This window comes from Amblyraja radiata, chromosome 21 (genome assembly GCF_010909765.2).
Source record: "Amblyraja radiata isolate CabotCenter1 chromosome 21, sAmbRad1.1.pri, whole genome shotgun sequence".
Classification (NCBI taxonomy): domain Eukaryota; kingdom Metazoa; phylum Chordata; class Chondrichthyes; order Rajiformes; family Rajidae; genus Amblyraja; species Amblyraja radiata.
This window is the reverse complement of record NC_045976.1, coordinates 6781923-6796422: the sequence shown is the minus strand read 5'-3', so window position 1 is coordinate 6796422 and position 14500 is coordinate 6781923. Positions and strand designations below refer to the sequence as shown.

The 14500-nt window shown below is 44.6% G+C and overlaps 1 protein-coding gene across 1 annotated transcript in view; it reads left to right on the top strand.

Moving 5' to 3' along the window:
- The first annotated feature begins 6380 nt into the window (after positions 1-6380).
- nudt4 (nudix hydrolase 4) overlaps positions 6381-14500 on the top strand; it is a 72753-nt gene continuing 64633 nt past the window's right edge. Inside the window, exon 1 of the mRNA XM_033039419.1 lies at positions 6381-6770. Within this exon, the coding sequence (XP_032895310.1) occupies positions 6672-6770 (99 nt within the window). The 5' untranslated portion in view covers positions 6381-6671. The remainder of the gene's footprint in view (positions 6771-14500) is intronic.

Below are 14500 nucleotides of genomic sequence, written 5' to 3'. Positions count from 1 at the left end.
GCTGCCGCAGGAAGTACATCCTCTGTTGGACCTTTTTGACTGTGCAGTCGATCGTGGCCTTCCATTTAAGGTCCCTGGAGATGATGGTTCCAAGGAACTTAAATGATTCCACAGTTGTGACTGTGATGTTGTTGATGGTGGGTGGGGGGAGGGGAGGGGGAGCGCTCATAAAGTTCCTTAAAGTTGCTAAAGCTCTCCTAAAGTTCACCTTAAACCTATGTCCTCTGGTCCTTGATTCACCTAACTCTGGGCAAGAGATTCTGTGCATCTCCCTGATCTATTCCTCGCATGATATTATACACCTCTATAAGATCACCCCTCATCCTCCTGCGCTCCAAGGAATAGAATCCCAGCCTACTCAAACTCTGCCTATAGCTCAGACCCACTAGTCTTGGCAACATCCTTGTAAATCCTCTCTGTACCCTTCCAGCTTGACATCTTTCCTATAACACGGTGTCCAGAAGTGAACACATTACTCCAAATGTGGCCTCGCCAACGTCTTATACAACATTGCAGTATACTGCATCTGAAATATTTTTAATTTTGATTACCAATACTATCACCTCCACAATCTCCTCCAATCCACATTTTTTTCCCAGGATTTAAGTGAAGTTGTGAAGTTAAGAACCCAGTGGATGTAATTTTTTCACACAAGGTAGAATAGTTCAAAGGGAGATACAAGGAACTGCAGATGCTGAAATCTTGAGCAAAACACAACTATATGGAGGAGGAGCCATCTTGGTGAACGGCTGCTAGCTAGCAGCCGTCCGTTTTAATTCGTTTTTTTTAATAGTTTTTAGTGAGTCCTGTTTTTCGTTTGTTGGGGATATGGACTTTTTAATGTGGGGGGGTAGGTCTCAACTTTATTTCTAGGTCCCTACCTGGTCGGTGAGGCAGCTTCTTCTCCGGGCTGCTCGTCGATCCGTCCTCGTGGCCTACCTGCGGGCTTGGAGCGCCGTTTCCTGGCGGGAACCGCCCAGCACCTCGGCCTCGGCGGCGGCACAGCATCGGAGCGCTGGAGCGGAGCGGAGTGGAGCGGGCGATCCCTTGCCTGGGGCGACGCGCTGGAGCTCTGGCGAGCTGGACCGCCGAGAGCAATAACTCCGGGCTGCGGGTTTGCGGAGCGTAGAGGCGGCGCCGACTTCAACAACGGGAGCCTGGGAGCTCCAAACCGGCGCGGCCTTGTCGGCTTCGGCAGCCGCGGGCTCCAACCAGGAAGCGGCCGTTCCAGGTGGCCCAGCCGCCGAGAGAACTCTCCCGACGCCGGGGCAAGACCACCCGGTGAGAACGGCCAGGGACATCGGGCCTCCGTAGAGGCAATTGCGGTGGCCTCAATAGGCCTGACTTTGAGGTGAACATGGGGTGGGGACTGGACATTGTGCCTTCCTCCACAGTGCTATCCACTGTGGGGGGATGATTTTTTTTGTCTATTTGTAGTCTTGTAGGTCTGTGTCCAAGATGGCTGCCGTGAAGAGAGAGTGAACGCTGGCGCGATTTGGTTGCCGCTGCTCCCTCTTCACACTGTGTTTTTGATTTTCTGTTTTTGGATTGAATCCTGTTTTTAATTTGTGTCTCTGTGATGTCCTTATTGTTATATTCCGATTATATGTTTACTATGTAAGGTGTCCTTGAGATTTTGTATGAAAGGCGCCCATTAAATATAAAATTTATTATTATTATATAGTCAAAGAAGGAATCTTTTCAAAATTAGAAGACATCTTGTGTGGGAAGGAACTGTAGATAGACAGAAAAGGCTGGAGTAACCCAGCGGGTCTTGAGGAAAAGAACAGGAGACGTTTCGGGTCGAGACCCTTTTTCTGCAGATGCTGGTTTACACAGAAGATAGACACAAAGTGCTGGAGTAACTCAGCGGGTCAGGCAGCATCTCTGGTGTAAAATACATCTTACTGGATGCAACAGTTAGGTTTTTTATTCATCTACTGGAAATACTGTGAGAATCAATGAAACTCAATGCTGTGCATCTCAAACATGAACAGAAAACACAGAAAGGACTCTGCAGATCAGGCAGCATCTGCGGAGAGAAAAGGAGTTTCAGGTCAAGAGGTGTTCTGGTCTTTGAGAAGGGGCTAATCAATAATCTTGTAATTGTGAAGCTTTAGTTTTAGAGATGCAGCGCAGAAACAGGCCCTTCGGCCCACCGAGTCTGCACTGACCCAGCACACAAACACAAGCCTACACACACTAGGGACAATTTACACATATCAAGTATACAAAACCAAGCCAATTAACCTGCAATCCTGTACGTCTTTAGAGTGTGGGAGTATACCGAAGATCTCGGAGAAAACCCACGCAGGTCACGGGGAGAACATACAAACTCCATACAGACAGCACCACTAGTCAGGATCGAACCCGGGTCTCTGGCACTGCAGGTGCTGTAAGGCAGCAACTCAACCGACACGTCACCGTGCCGCCCCAAGAGCTTCAAGAGAAGAATGACCATAATATGAGCAAATGTTAAAGTAAAATTGAAAAGTTATATTATGATACTTGTCTGAAACAAGGGTCTTAAATGCAAAACAATAACAAATTACAAAGGCGTAGACTCGAGACGAGAATGATTAGGAAACTACATTAAAGGTTATGATGGAGACACAAGAAACTGCAGATGCTGGAATTTTGAGCAAAACACAAAGCAGTGGAGGAATCAGCGGATCAGGCAGCATCTGTGGAGGGAATGGACAGACTGTGTTTCAGAAGACAGAATAAAGAAATGTCCCAGCCCGAAACACCACCTATCCATTTCCTCCACATATTCTGTCTGACCTGCTGAGTTACGCCAGCACTTTGTGTTTTGCTCATGGTTCAAAGGAAGAGGGGTTCGGTACTTATTTTGTTTCACAACAGGAAATGGGCAATAAATAACGTGCACGTGACAATAAAATAAATTGAACTGTTTTCAAATTTCAAGGAAAAAAAAATCAAAAACCCTTTTGTCAGAACATGCCTACGCTTCATGCATCTAATACGTAAGTTTCATATATAATTATTCAAAGCGTACAATTCTATTAATTGAAGACTGAGATGGCCTTCAGCATTGTTGAATGAAACTGGACAATAATTTCCACCCAATTAACTCTCCTGTCTTCCTGTGATGAAGTGACATCACCGCATTTATTGTAGTGAGATATTGAAGGTTATCAATAGGGTGCTTATTTGTGTAATGACGGCAGTGTGCAGATTATTGAGTAGTATTCCTGCGAGCGGAAAGCGTGACAGATTAATAATCATGACTTGACTTTTCATAGATAGACCAACACCCTCAGAGTTTAATGAACTACGCGTTACTCACCAACACAAGATATTATTGATCACTGGGAATTCAAGATAGAGGCACGGCATGGAAAAGGGACCTTCGATTCACCCATTTCATGCTGACTATCGACCATTCACTTTAATCCTACACTAATCCCATGTTCACATCATCTCCCTCCAGAATCTACCACTCACCTCCACAGTAGGCAATTCACAGTAGTTTTATTAACCCACTAACCCATGTATCTTTGGGTTGTGGGAGGAAAACAGAGCACCATGCAGCCATAGTGAGAACATGCAAACTCCACACAGAAATCATCTGAGGTCTGAATCATCCTGTGAGAGAGCAGCTCTACTGGTTCATAAAGCCATCATATATCCATGTCATAGGAGCAGAAGTTGGCCATTCGGCCCATCAAGTCTACTCCTCCATTCAATCGTGGCTGATCTTTCTTTTCCTCTCAACCCCTTCTTCTTCTTTCGTGTGGCGTGCACAGCCTAAAGTTGTTGGACAGCTTGTTCTATTTGATCTTCCGTTTGTGCACATCGAGTTGATTGCATTAGTCGAAACAGGGCGGGCCACGTGAAGTTTGCAATCTTCCACCCCCTCTCAACCCCATTCTCCTGCCTTCTCCCCGTAACCCCACATGCCGTTGCTGCGCGGAATTTTTGGACAGTGTCAGTTTTTCAGAGCCCCGCGCGATGTCGGGACCAGCCCCACACAACTCCATACGGCTCCGGCGATCGAAGTGGGACCAGCCCCGCGAGGCCATATGGCTCAAGCGACCACGTTAGGTGCTGGTGGGACAGGCCCTTCACTAATCAAAAATCTGTCAATCTCTGCCTTAAAAATACCCATCGACTTGGCCTCCACAGCCGTCTGTGGCAATGAATTCCACAGATTCAACATCCTGTGACTAAAGAAATTCCTCCTCATCTCCTTTCTAAAGGTGCGTCCTTTTATTCTGAGGCTGTGTACTCTGGTCCTAGACTCTCCCACTAGCTACATCATTGCACTGTGACAATAGGAAGCATCATGCCTGTGGACATATTTAGATGGACATTGGCTTTATTCATGAAATTGGAAAATACTTAGGGACAGCACATCACATAATTACGAAATGGATTTTCTTGAAAGATATTTCCATCATGAAGCCTTTGGAGAAGATTAAACTAAGGAGTGCTCTAGCACACATTTCAGAGATACATAACATTTGGAGCAAAGAAAAAAAAAAGACTGTTCTCTCTCACAGTGTTCCCCGATTCCAATAGATCCAAGAGCAGTCATGTGCCAAAAATCGAGGCTATTCCCAAACTTCCATATGTGTGCAAAATGGAACGTATCGTCTGTTCAGCAGTGAATGGTATAACTTTCAACTTTGTGGCAGCATGGTGGCCCAGCGGTAGAGTTGCTGCCTTACAGCGCCAGTGACCTGGGTTCGATCCTGAATACAGGTGCTGCCTGTACGGAGTTTGTACCCTCTCCCCGTGACCTGCGTGGGTTTTCCCCGCCGTGCTCCAGTTTCTTCCCACACTCCAAAGACGTACAGATTTGTAGGTTATTTGCGTTTGATAAAAACTGTAAATTGATCCTAGTGTGTAGGATAGTGCTAACGTATGGGGATTGCTGGTCGGTGTGGAATCGGTTTTCCAAAGGGCCTGTTTCCACGCCGTATGTCCAAACTGAATAATAGAATCAATTTGAATCACCTGAACATTCAAATGTGAATGTCATTGCAAACAATGATATTATGATTTTGTTTTTTGTGATGAAAATGCACTTTAGTTCCTTTATTAGTTGTACAGGCAGCATGGGTAAAACTTGTTACACTGTAAAGGTATTGTAGTGTAGGGAACTTGATCATCCACACAAATGCGCTGTTCTTATTCTAAGGTCAATCCCAAACATTTTCTATGTGTCATTCGTTCTCAAACAGAGTACATTCCTAACAATATTATTTTCACCGGATGTCACTGTCTGATTAATAAACGTTGTAGTTCAACCGTATTTTATTGTCACATGTAGCATCAAACCAGACAGGAAGTGACACAGCTGGGGACCTGGTGCCATCGCAACAACCTGGAGCTCAATGCTCTTAAGACAGTGGAATTGATTGTAGACTTTAGGAGAGCTCCCCCTCCCCTCACCCCACTCACCATCAACAAGACCACAGTCATATCTGTGGAGTCTTTTAAGTTCCTGGGAACCATCATCTCCAAGGACCTTAAATGGGGGGGGCATCATCGACTCCACAGTCAAAAATGCACAACAGAGGATGTACTTCCTGCGGCAGCTGAGGAAACACCTCTCACCCTGGCCACAAACTCTTTGAATCACTTCCCTCTGGAAGGCAACTCCGGATTGTCAAAGCTGCCACAGGCAGACATTAAAACAGCTTTTTTCCACGAGTAGTACAGGGGGTAGCTCTACTCAAAAAACAAATATCTGTAGCCTCCTTTTGCTCTGGTATTTTATTTAAATCACATGTTTAATCAATAATGTTTTATTATTAATGTTTATTGTTTTATGTGTGATTCCTAACTGTCACTGTATGTCATGTTGTCACTTGCGGGTGGAGCACCAAGGCAAATTCCTTGTATGTGAATATATTTGGCCAATAAACGTATTCATGAATTCATTCAATGTGCTATTAATTATGCGTAAGAAGGAAGTGCAGATGCTGGTTTACACCAAAGATAGGCACAAAATGCTGGAGTAACTCGGCGGGGAACTCGGGGTGATGTTTATGCCCTGAAATGTCACCTATTCCTTCTCTCCAGAGATGCTGCTTAACCCGCTGAGTTACTCCAGCTTTGTGTGTCTATCTTCAAGGCTATTAATTAATAGGACAATCACACCCAAGTCCAAGAGTGTAAGAATAGTGGCTTACACAGAGGCAGTACACACAAGAGGCGCCAGATGATGTGCGATTAGATGATGCCTCCTCTCACTTTGTCAGTGCTGACAGGGCAGGCAGGGCAAGCAAGACTGGGGAGGGATGAAGTCAGACCCAAACATACACTTGTAGCCAGAGAGCATCATTGAAATGACCAGCAGGGGGGGGGTTGACATTGGGACTACATTTCCCATGCCGCAGTGCGCCGCGCATGCGCCCCTGCCGCGGGGGCGTCCTGCCTACAAGATGGCGGAGGCGTGCGGGACGAATGCGGCTCCTTTTAAATAGGAGAAGCCGGTAGCTCGGAGCGACACAGTGGGCGGCAGCAGCGCCAACAGCAGCATTAGCGAGGTGGCTGCGTGGATGGGGAGCGCCCGTCGCTTCTGTTTATAAATAGTGATTATTTAAGACGTTTTGCGACTGAGGTGCGCTCGCTCGCTTCCTCCGCTCCTCCTCACCCTTCGCGCCAAGTGTCGCCGGCGGCCGCCCTCCCGCAGCCAGATGATGAAGATTAAGGACAACCAGACACGCACCTACGACGGCGAGGGCTACAAGAAGCGGGCGGCGTGTCTGTGCTTCAAGAACGACCGCGAGGAGGAGGTGAGGGAGGAGAGGTGGAGACGGTGTCTGGGGAGGGGGGGTGGAGAGAGATCCCGCCGCCATCGCAGCCGCCGCTCGTTGCCTTGACCCCGGGGGTGCCCACTCCCCAACTCCCCTCCCTCCCGGCCGCCCGCTGGTTCCGCTTTTACTGACCCACACCCCATCATGGAGGTTGTATGGAGAGAGGACCGTTCAGCCACTATCCCCGATGGCCTCTTGTCTTTCTCTCTCTGATTATCTTTTGTTTCCTTCGTCTGACGCCCGCTGCCCTGGGAGTGAATGCGATTCGGCCTGGTTGTGGGGTGCCAAAACGCTCATCCCTCTCTCTCCTCCCTCCCTCTCTCTCTCTCTCCCCCTCTCTTTCTCTCCCTGTCCCCGCCATGAGGCGGTGGCCGAAGGGCACCCTAATCTCCCTCCCCATGGGTTCTCTCTTCAGCCACAGGGCAGTTGGCTCCAGTAACGTGGCTACACGAGTCCCTGTTAGCACTCCGGATAATAATGTGCAATTGATGTTATCTCCACGTCAGAGATTGAGGTATTTCCAGCTGCTAAGTTATTTCCAGTAGATTCTGCCTGGCAGGAAACAAAGCGAGAGCTTTGGGCTGAGTTCTGTCCCTTAATCCTGTCTCATTCAGACTCTAAATCGTGTGATCCGATGTACCCGTTTCTATAGTAGCAGTCATAACGTTACTTTGGAAGGATGATCGAAAGTAACGCTGCATTGTATGGGTGTCAATTGAGTCAGATAGAAGTAAAATCAACCTCTGCGTCACTTGGGGATCAAATTATTTCATTGTAAAACAGACGGTGGTCAAGCTCGCTTGGAGGAGGACAGGAGAAATGTAGAAACCAGAAACTGCAGATGTCGGTTTAAAAAAGTAAAGGAGGAAAGTAACTCCGTTTTGGCATCCACAAGCGATTGAAGATGTTACAAAGTGGGATCTGTTAGTTTGTGCCGCTTGTTGTTGAGAAACTAGAGGAATGCAATTTGACCTACTGACAGTGGTAACTTGTGAGGATTTTATGTTGTCAGTGCCTGTCTTTTAATTTTATGGAAATTGCAGTGCATTAATACATAGAGAGAATTTGTCAGCATTCTCAATATTGGTCAACATTTAAAACTTGGCATATTTTATTTTGCCCCTCTAATTGTTAACAAATGAAATCTGACTGGTGGCTATATTCAGAAATTTGACAGTTTAAAGTGTGCTAAAGAGATCCACCAGGATGATCCCTAAAATTGCAGGCTTGAATTACAGGGAGAGGCTCATGGTATCATCATTTTACAGCATGGAAACCGAGCCTTTGGTTCAACTCATCCATGCTAACCAAGGTGCCTTCACGAGCCAGACCCACTTGTTTAAATTTGGCTAATATCTCTGTTAACCTTTCTTGTCCAGGAACCTGTAAATATATCTTTTAAACTTAGGAATTTAATCTGCATTTACAACTTCCTCGGGTGGCTTGTTCTAGATACCTATCAACCTATGTGGAAAACCCTGCCTATCTTAAATATTTTTGGTCCTGTCTTAAGCCTTTCCTCTAATGTTAGACTCTCCTACCCTGGAAAAAGATTGACCATTATTGGCCTTATCCCATCCAAATCTTCAAACAATCACTCCTGCCACCTACAGTGTGTATCAATTACAAGGAGCTTGCAATGGCCTATTTGGCAATGCCTGTCAAACCCAATGTCTTTGTTACCTACAAGGACAGGGACATCATCACCGTCAAGAAGTCCTGATTTAATAATGACCGTCTCCCATAAATGTCAACACTGCTCATCAATCCAAAAGCAAACAGTTTGCTGCTTTCAGGTGAGTAATTCCTAGCTGTACCTGTGAGTTATTTCATCTTAAACCTCAAGAGTCAAGAATGTTTTGTTATATGTCCCAGATAGAACAATGATATCCTTACTCACAGCAGCACAACAGAATATGTAAACAGTGCACTGTAAACAATATACACAAGAGAAAAGTTCAGTGTGTGCATATATACATATACACAAGTACATATTCGCATTTATATACATACACGCACACATAAAAAAACAAGTAAACAATAATCATGCAAAAAGACATAACTAATGCCCCCAAGTGTACGTAGTTCAGAGCATATTGGAGGTTGTTATGTTTAATAGTCTGATGGTTGTTGGGAAGAAGCTGCTTCAATGAACCTGTACGTTAAAGTTTTCAGGCTCCTGTACCTTCTTCCTGACACCTGTCACCTAATGACCATTCTGAAACACATTGATAGTGGTAGTTTGCTGAATTTGGACAGATTCAATGTCAAAGATGAAGTGGGAGAAAAAAAATCTGCCCGATAATTTTCTACCTATAATTGCTGGGAATACAGAGCTGTTCTGTCAGTGTTTGCAAATATAGAAACTGGCAAGGATCTATCTTGTATCACTCTTGAGCTTGCTGGGACTTTTTTCCTTGCTGGTAGGAAGCTAAGAGGTCATCTTGTTGAGGTGTACAAGACCACGAGAGTTATAGATAAAGTGAAAGCTCAGTCGTTTTCCTACGGTAGAAGATATATAGGCTTAAACAAGAGGGCATAGGCTTGTGGTGAGGGGAAAGATTTAAGAAGAACCCATCTGGAATGAGCTGCTAGAGGAAGCTAGCGAACCGGTTACAATTATGACTTTTTTTAAATACATTTGACTGGGTTTATATAGGAATGATTTGGAGGGATATGGGCTCAATGCTGCAAATGGGACTAGCCCAGAATGCTAACCAGCAGGGCCTTACATCGCCCGGCGTGGCTTTAAATGGCCACGGACTTGCTAACGCCTGCCGGGGGCTTTGACTTTGACATCGGGAGAAGAATGGAGAGCAGGCGAGAGACAAGACTTTGCCTTCCATCACAGTGAGGAGGAGATTCACTGTGATGGATGTTTGTGTAAATTGTGTTGGTGTGTGTCTTGGTTCTTTTCTTGTATGGCTGCAGTAACCAAATTTCGTTTGATCCTCATGTGAGGTTCAAATGACAAATAAATGGTATTGTATTGTATGGACAAGATGAGCCAAAGAGCCTATTTGCAAAGGAAGGATCTGCAGATGCTGGTTAGCACCGAAGATAGAAGCAAAGTGCTGGACTAACTCAACAGGGCAGACAGCATCTCTGGATATAAGGAATGGGTGATGTTTTGGGTCGAGACCATTCTTCAGACACGGTCTCAACCCGAAACATCACCCATTCCTTCTATCCAGAGATGCTGCCTGTTCCGCTGAGTTACTCCAGCATTTTGAGCCTATTTGCATGCTGTCTAGCTCTTTGACTCTGATTCTACCACTTTAGATATCTTGGATAATGTTGCTACCAAATGCTTTTCCCTATTTTTGATATGGTGCTTGTTCAAATACCATTCTTGTATATAGGTTTGCAGTAGGTGGTTTCTTTATGACCACTGAGTGCACAATCCTGTCCCTGTTTATACTATTTCCATTTATTTGTTCTTATCATTGAAGTTGGTAACTGTGTGGATGTATTGGTTTATTGTCATGTGCCCCAAGATGCAGTGAAAAACCGTGTTTTGTGTTTTCCATGCTAATGTCATAAAAAATTGCGCCAAAGAGAAAATGAACAGAGTACAGAATATAGTGTTACAGCTACAGAAAAAGTGCAAATTAGTAAAAAGGAACCACAACGAGGAAGTTTGGGAAATTCATCCCTAGCATATGAGAGGTCCAAGCAAGAATCTGATAATAAAAAAACAGGGAAGAAGTTGGTTTTGAATTTGGCGCTACCTACTTTCACACTTCAATGTCTTCTGCCTGACAGTAGAGGGGAGAATAGGGAGTGACTGGAGTTTTTGTTGTCCTTTATTATGTTGGCTGCTTTCTCCAGACGACATGAAATGTTGATGGGTTTGTGTGATGGATTGGGCTCTGTTCACAACTCTTGGGCAGAGCTAAGCTGTGGTGCATATGTATTAGGATGCTTTCTGTGGTGCATCTGTAGAAATTGGTCAGTCTATTGACACATGCTGAATTCTTTTGTCTTCTGAGGAAGTTTTTTTAGTTTAATTTATTGTTATTGCCACATGTTATCAGATACAGTGAAATGTTTTTACTGTGCTATCCAGTCAAAGAAAAGACTATACGTGAATACAATCAAGCTATGCACTGATCAAGTCACTGTCATGTTTTCTTGGTTACATGAAAATGTTGTGAGCAGTTGACATCTGATTGTATTTTAAACAGTAATTGTAGATTTGAAGTTGTGGTCAAGACTTGCACATGTTGTGTGCTTGGCACTTCATGCAACATTCTGCTGTCCTTGGTCCAGTTATTTTAGTAATTCTGGCTGCCAGTGTGGCAGCTTGGCAAGCTGTCATCATTGCAGAGCAATGTCTGATTAATTGAAAAGTGCATTGTGGTTATTGCTGTTGCCCATTGGAGGAAATTCAAATGTTCAGTACAGCGGTAGAGTTGCTACCTTACAGCACCAGGTATCCAGGTTCGATCCTGACAACGGATGGTGTCTGTACGGAGTTTGTACGTTCCTCCCGTGACCGTGCAGGGTTTTCCCGGGTGCTCCAATTTCCTCCCACACTCGAAAGGCGTACTGATTAGTTGGCTTCAGTAACGATTGTACATTGTCCCTAATGTGAAGGATAATGCTAGTGTATGGGAATTGCTGGTCGGTGTGGAATCAGTGGGCCGAAGGGCCTGTTTCTGTGCTGTATCTCTAAACTTAAACAGTGGCACAGAATCAACTTTGGTGATCATGGAGCTGTAAGATAAAGGCCCCGACCCAAAAAGCTTCTACGTTCTCCAGAGATGCTGCCTGACCTGCTGAATTACTCCAGCACTTTGTTTTTTTTTTAATAAGTTTGTGCTTCAGTTGCTCACTCATTTGTAGTCATTTTGTTGAATGCATCCAAGCACCTGTCCTTTAAGGAAAAGACGAAGCCAGGACTGGCATCAATCTTGAAGACCAAGAGGTATAATATGGTTTGAACTTATGGCAATGAATGTCTTTATTCATGTCATCCACTACTGGCATGTGATTTATGCATGGGTGTTTCAGGAGTACGAAGTGTATAGCTATTTATTTAAAGTACCTTACTGTCAGTTGACCTTTTTAACCATCCAGGTTCATTTGATCATGAAAGATTATAGTCTCACAAAGAAGCTTTTTTACAATGTAATTACACTAGATAAGATTTCAGAAGTTGTTCCTTGAACTTTGATAACATTTTATTGACCTTTTTATAAATTACTGGCTTGCCTGAGGAAAGAGCAGGAATTGCCTTTTAATTTGTACCTCATGATTTTGAAACATTAAACAAGGAGCTATTGACAAATGGCGTTACTGTGACAATCTCATCAAGTAAAACACTGAGACCATTTTAACCCATGCCATCCCTTTAATCAGCTTTTGTAATGCATCGTAAGTATCAAGAAACTAAGCTTTTTCTGCCTTTGGGCTGTCAGTTTGTGGCAAATTGAGTTGTATGCATGAGCTGAGACATCAGTTGGGCATGAGGTATAAGAACAAATACTTTTTCTCTAGTGCAGCCAAGGATTTGACTTGAGTCCATATGGTGGTGAGAGATTGACTATCGTGTCCATACAACAGCCAGTGAAGAAGCATGCTCCTCCTTTGTCTGAAAATGAATTCTTTGTGTGGAGTTAATCTTCACCTTGACAAGTTGTTTATGGCATGGGAGGGGGGAACCCAAGATAAGCAGGTCTCATTCAGCTAAACCAATATCAAGCTTAAGAAAAGCACTCTGTCTGGAACTTAAGAAATGCGGTAGGCTATGAAGTCTGTAATGGGATGCAATAAAGTTGGTGTGAGCTTTGACATAATGCCACCCTTCAGTTTTCTCAAATCAGGTGACCTTGACTGTTAATGTACTCCTTGACTGGGTCCATAGCCTTCAGTTGAATTCCAAAGTGAGTGAAGTAATTTTGTCCTGCTGAGATGAGGTCCCAGGATTGCTTTAGGGTCGCTTTGGGTTCTCCATCCAGGGCAACCAGGCTCTGTGCATCTATCCATCCAAATCATTTGGGGAATTTTATACGTTGCAATGAAATTGTCTCCTACTTTTGTAGACACCACCATTCTCTTCTATCTCCTATCAAATGACAATCCTCTCCTCCCAATCTAATAAATCTTCTGAACCATCTTGAAAGATATTGAAGAGACTCCTACATTGATGTTGGGCAGTGAGCTCCAGGATCTGGCCAATGATGAAGCCATGCTCCCAAGTCGAGGTGGTGTGTTACTTGGAGGGAAATGTGCGAGTGGTGGCGAACCCATGTACTTGCTTGGTGGTCCTGGGTGTGGCTTTGGGAGATGTTGTTGAGTAACTATGCATACAATAGCCATGATGTGACAGTGGTGGAAGGAATTAATGTTTTTGGTGGTAGGTAGGCCAGTAAACGAGTGTTACATTGTCCTGGGTGCTATCAAGAGGCATTTATCACTCGGGCAACATGTTTCCAAAATGTCAGAAAGCAGTGTGTTGCCTAGCCTGACGTACCACGTGGCTGGTGAAAAGATCTTGGAGTGTCAAGAGGTGAGTCACTTGCCTCTGACCTGCTGTAATAATCTTCTTATGTATTTTGCTAGTCCAATTCCCTTTCTGGTCAATACAGGATGTTGACATGAGACTCAGTGATGATAATGCATTTGGATGTCAAAAGTGGATGGTTAGTCTCTGGTTGGAAGTGAACTGTGGCACTTTGGCAATGTTACCTGCCACATTTCTGCAAATGAAATTGAATGTTGCGCAATTATCAGTGAAAATCCTGACTTTTGACCTTGTGAGGCAAGATTGTCATTAATCGTGAATACAGATTGTGGGTTGGAGCACAATCCAGAGGAACTCTGGCAATGATGTTGTGGGATCAGAATACAACCCAAGGGAATTCTGGCAGTGATGTCCTAGGGCTGGGGTGATCAATCTCCTTTCTTTATACACAACTACATTCAAAGGAGTATTTTCTCCTTGAAGCTTTTAACTTAACTTTTCCCTATGCTCCTGGATGTCACACGAGGAATTGTTGCCTTATCTTTGCCTCTTGAATTCAGCTGCTTGTTCTTGTTGGGATCAAGGCTGCAAGATCTGGTGCCTGGCAAGCAACCAATGGTGTATTGATGAGTAAGTAGGTGATCATTTACCTTGTCGTGGTGAAGAGGCTTGCGTGACCCCATGATTCCGAGAGCGATGCCGTCGGAAGCACCAGCTTCTGGTAGGGCCACCCATGGCGGTAAGGTAGGCACGTGCCGTGAGTAATTACTCAGGGTAGGCAGTCGGCTTAAAAAAAAAAATAAATAAATAAAAAAATAAAGAAATTAAACAGCGCATGCGCAGATTGTTCTCTCCGTAAAAATAAAAAATAAAAATATAAACAGTAACAATTCAATTTTCCCAAGGCTTCCTAGTCTCCTTTATTCTGAATTACTGAACGGTGGGGGGGTGAAGGGTGATGGCAGGTGGAGAGGGTGGGAAAAACGGGAGCTCAGGGACAAGTTAAATCAGTTGTCATCTAATTGAATGACTACACTTGTTCAAGGAACCAATTGAGGGGACAGTTCCTTTCACAGCGTGTGGCGAGTCTGTGCCTGGGGTAAAGATGCGGGGAGAGCAGGAGTGTTGAGAAGGAGGGGGTCGGGGATAATGCCAATCACTCACTCACCGCTGCTGCAGATCTCCGGGCGCGAAGCCACCGCATTGTAGCCGGGGATATAAGCAGCTCGGGGAGCTGCGA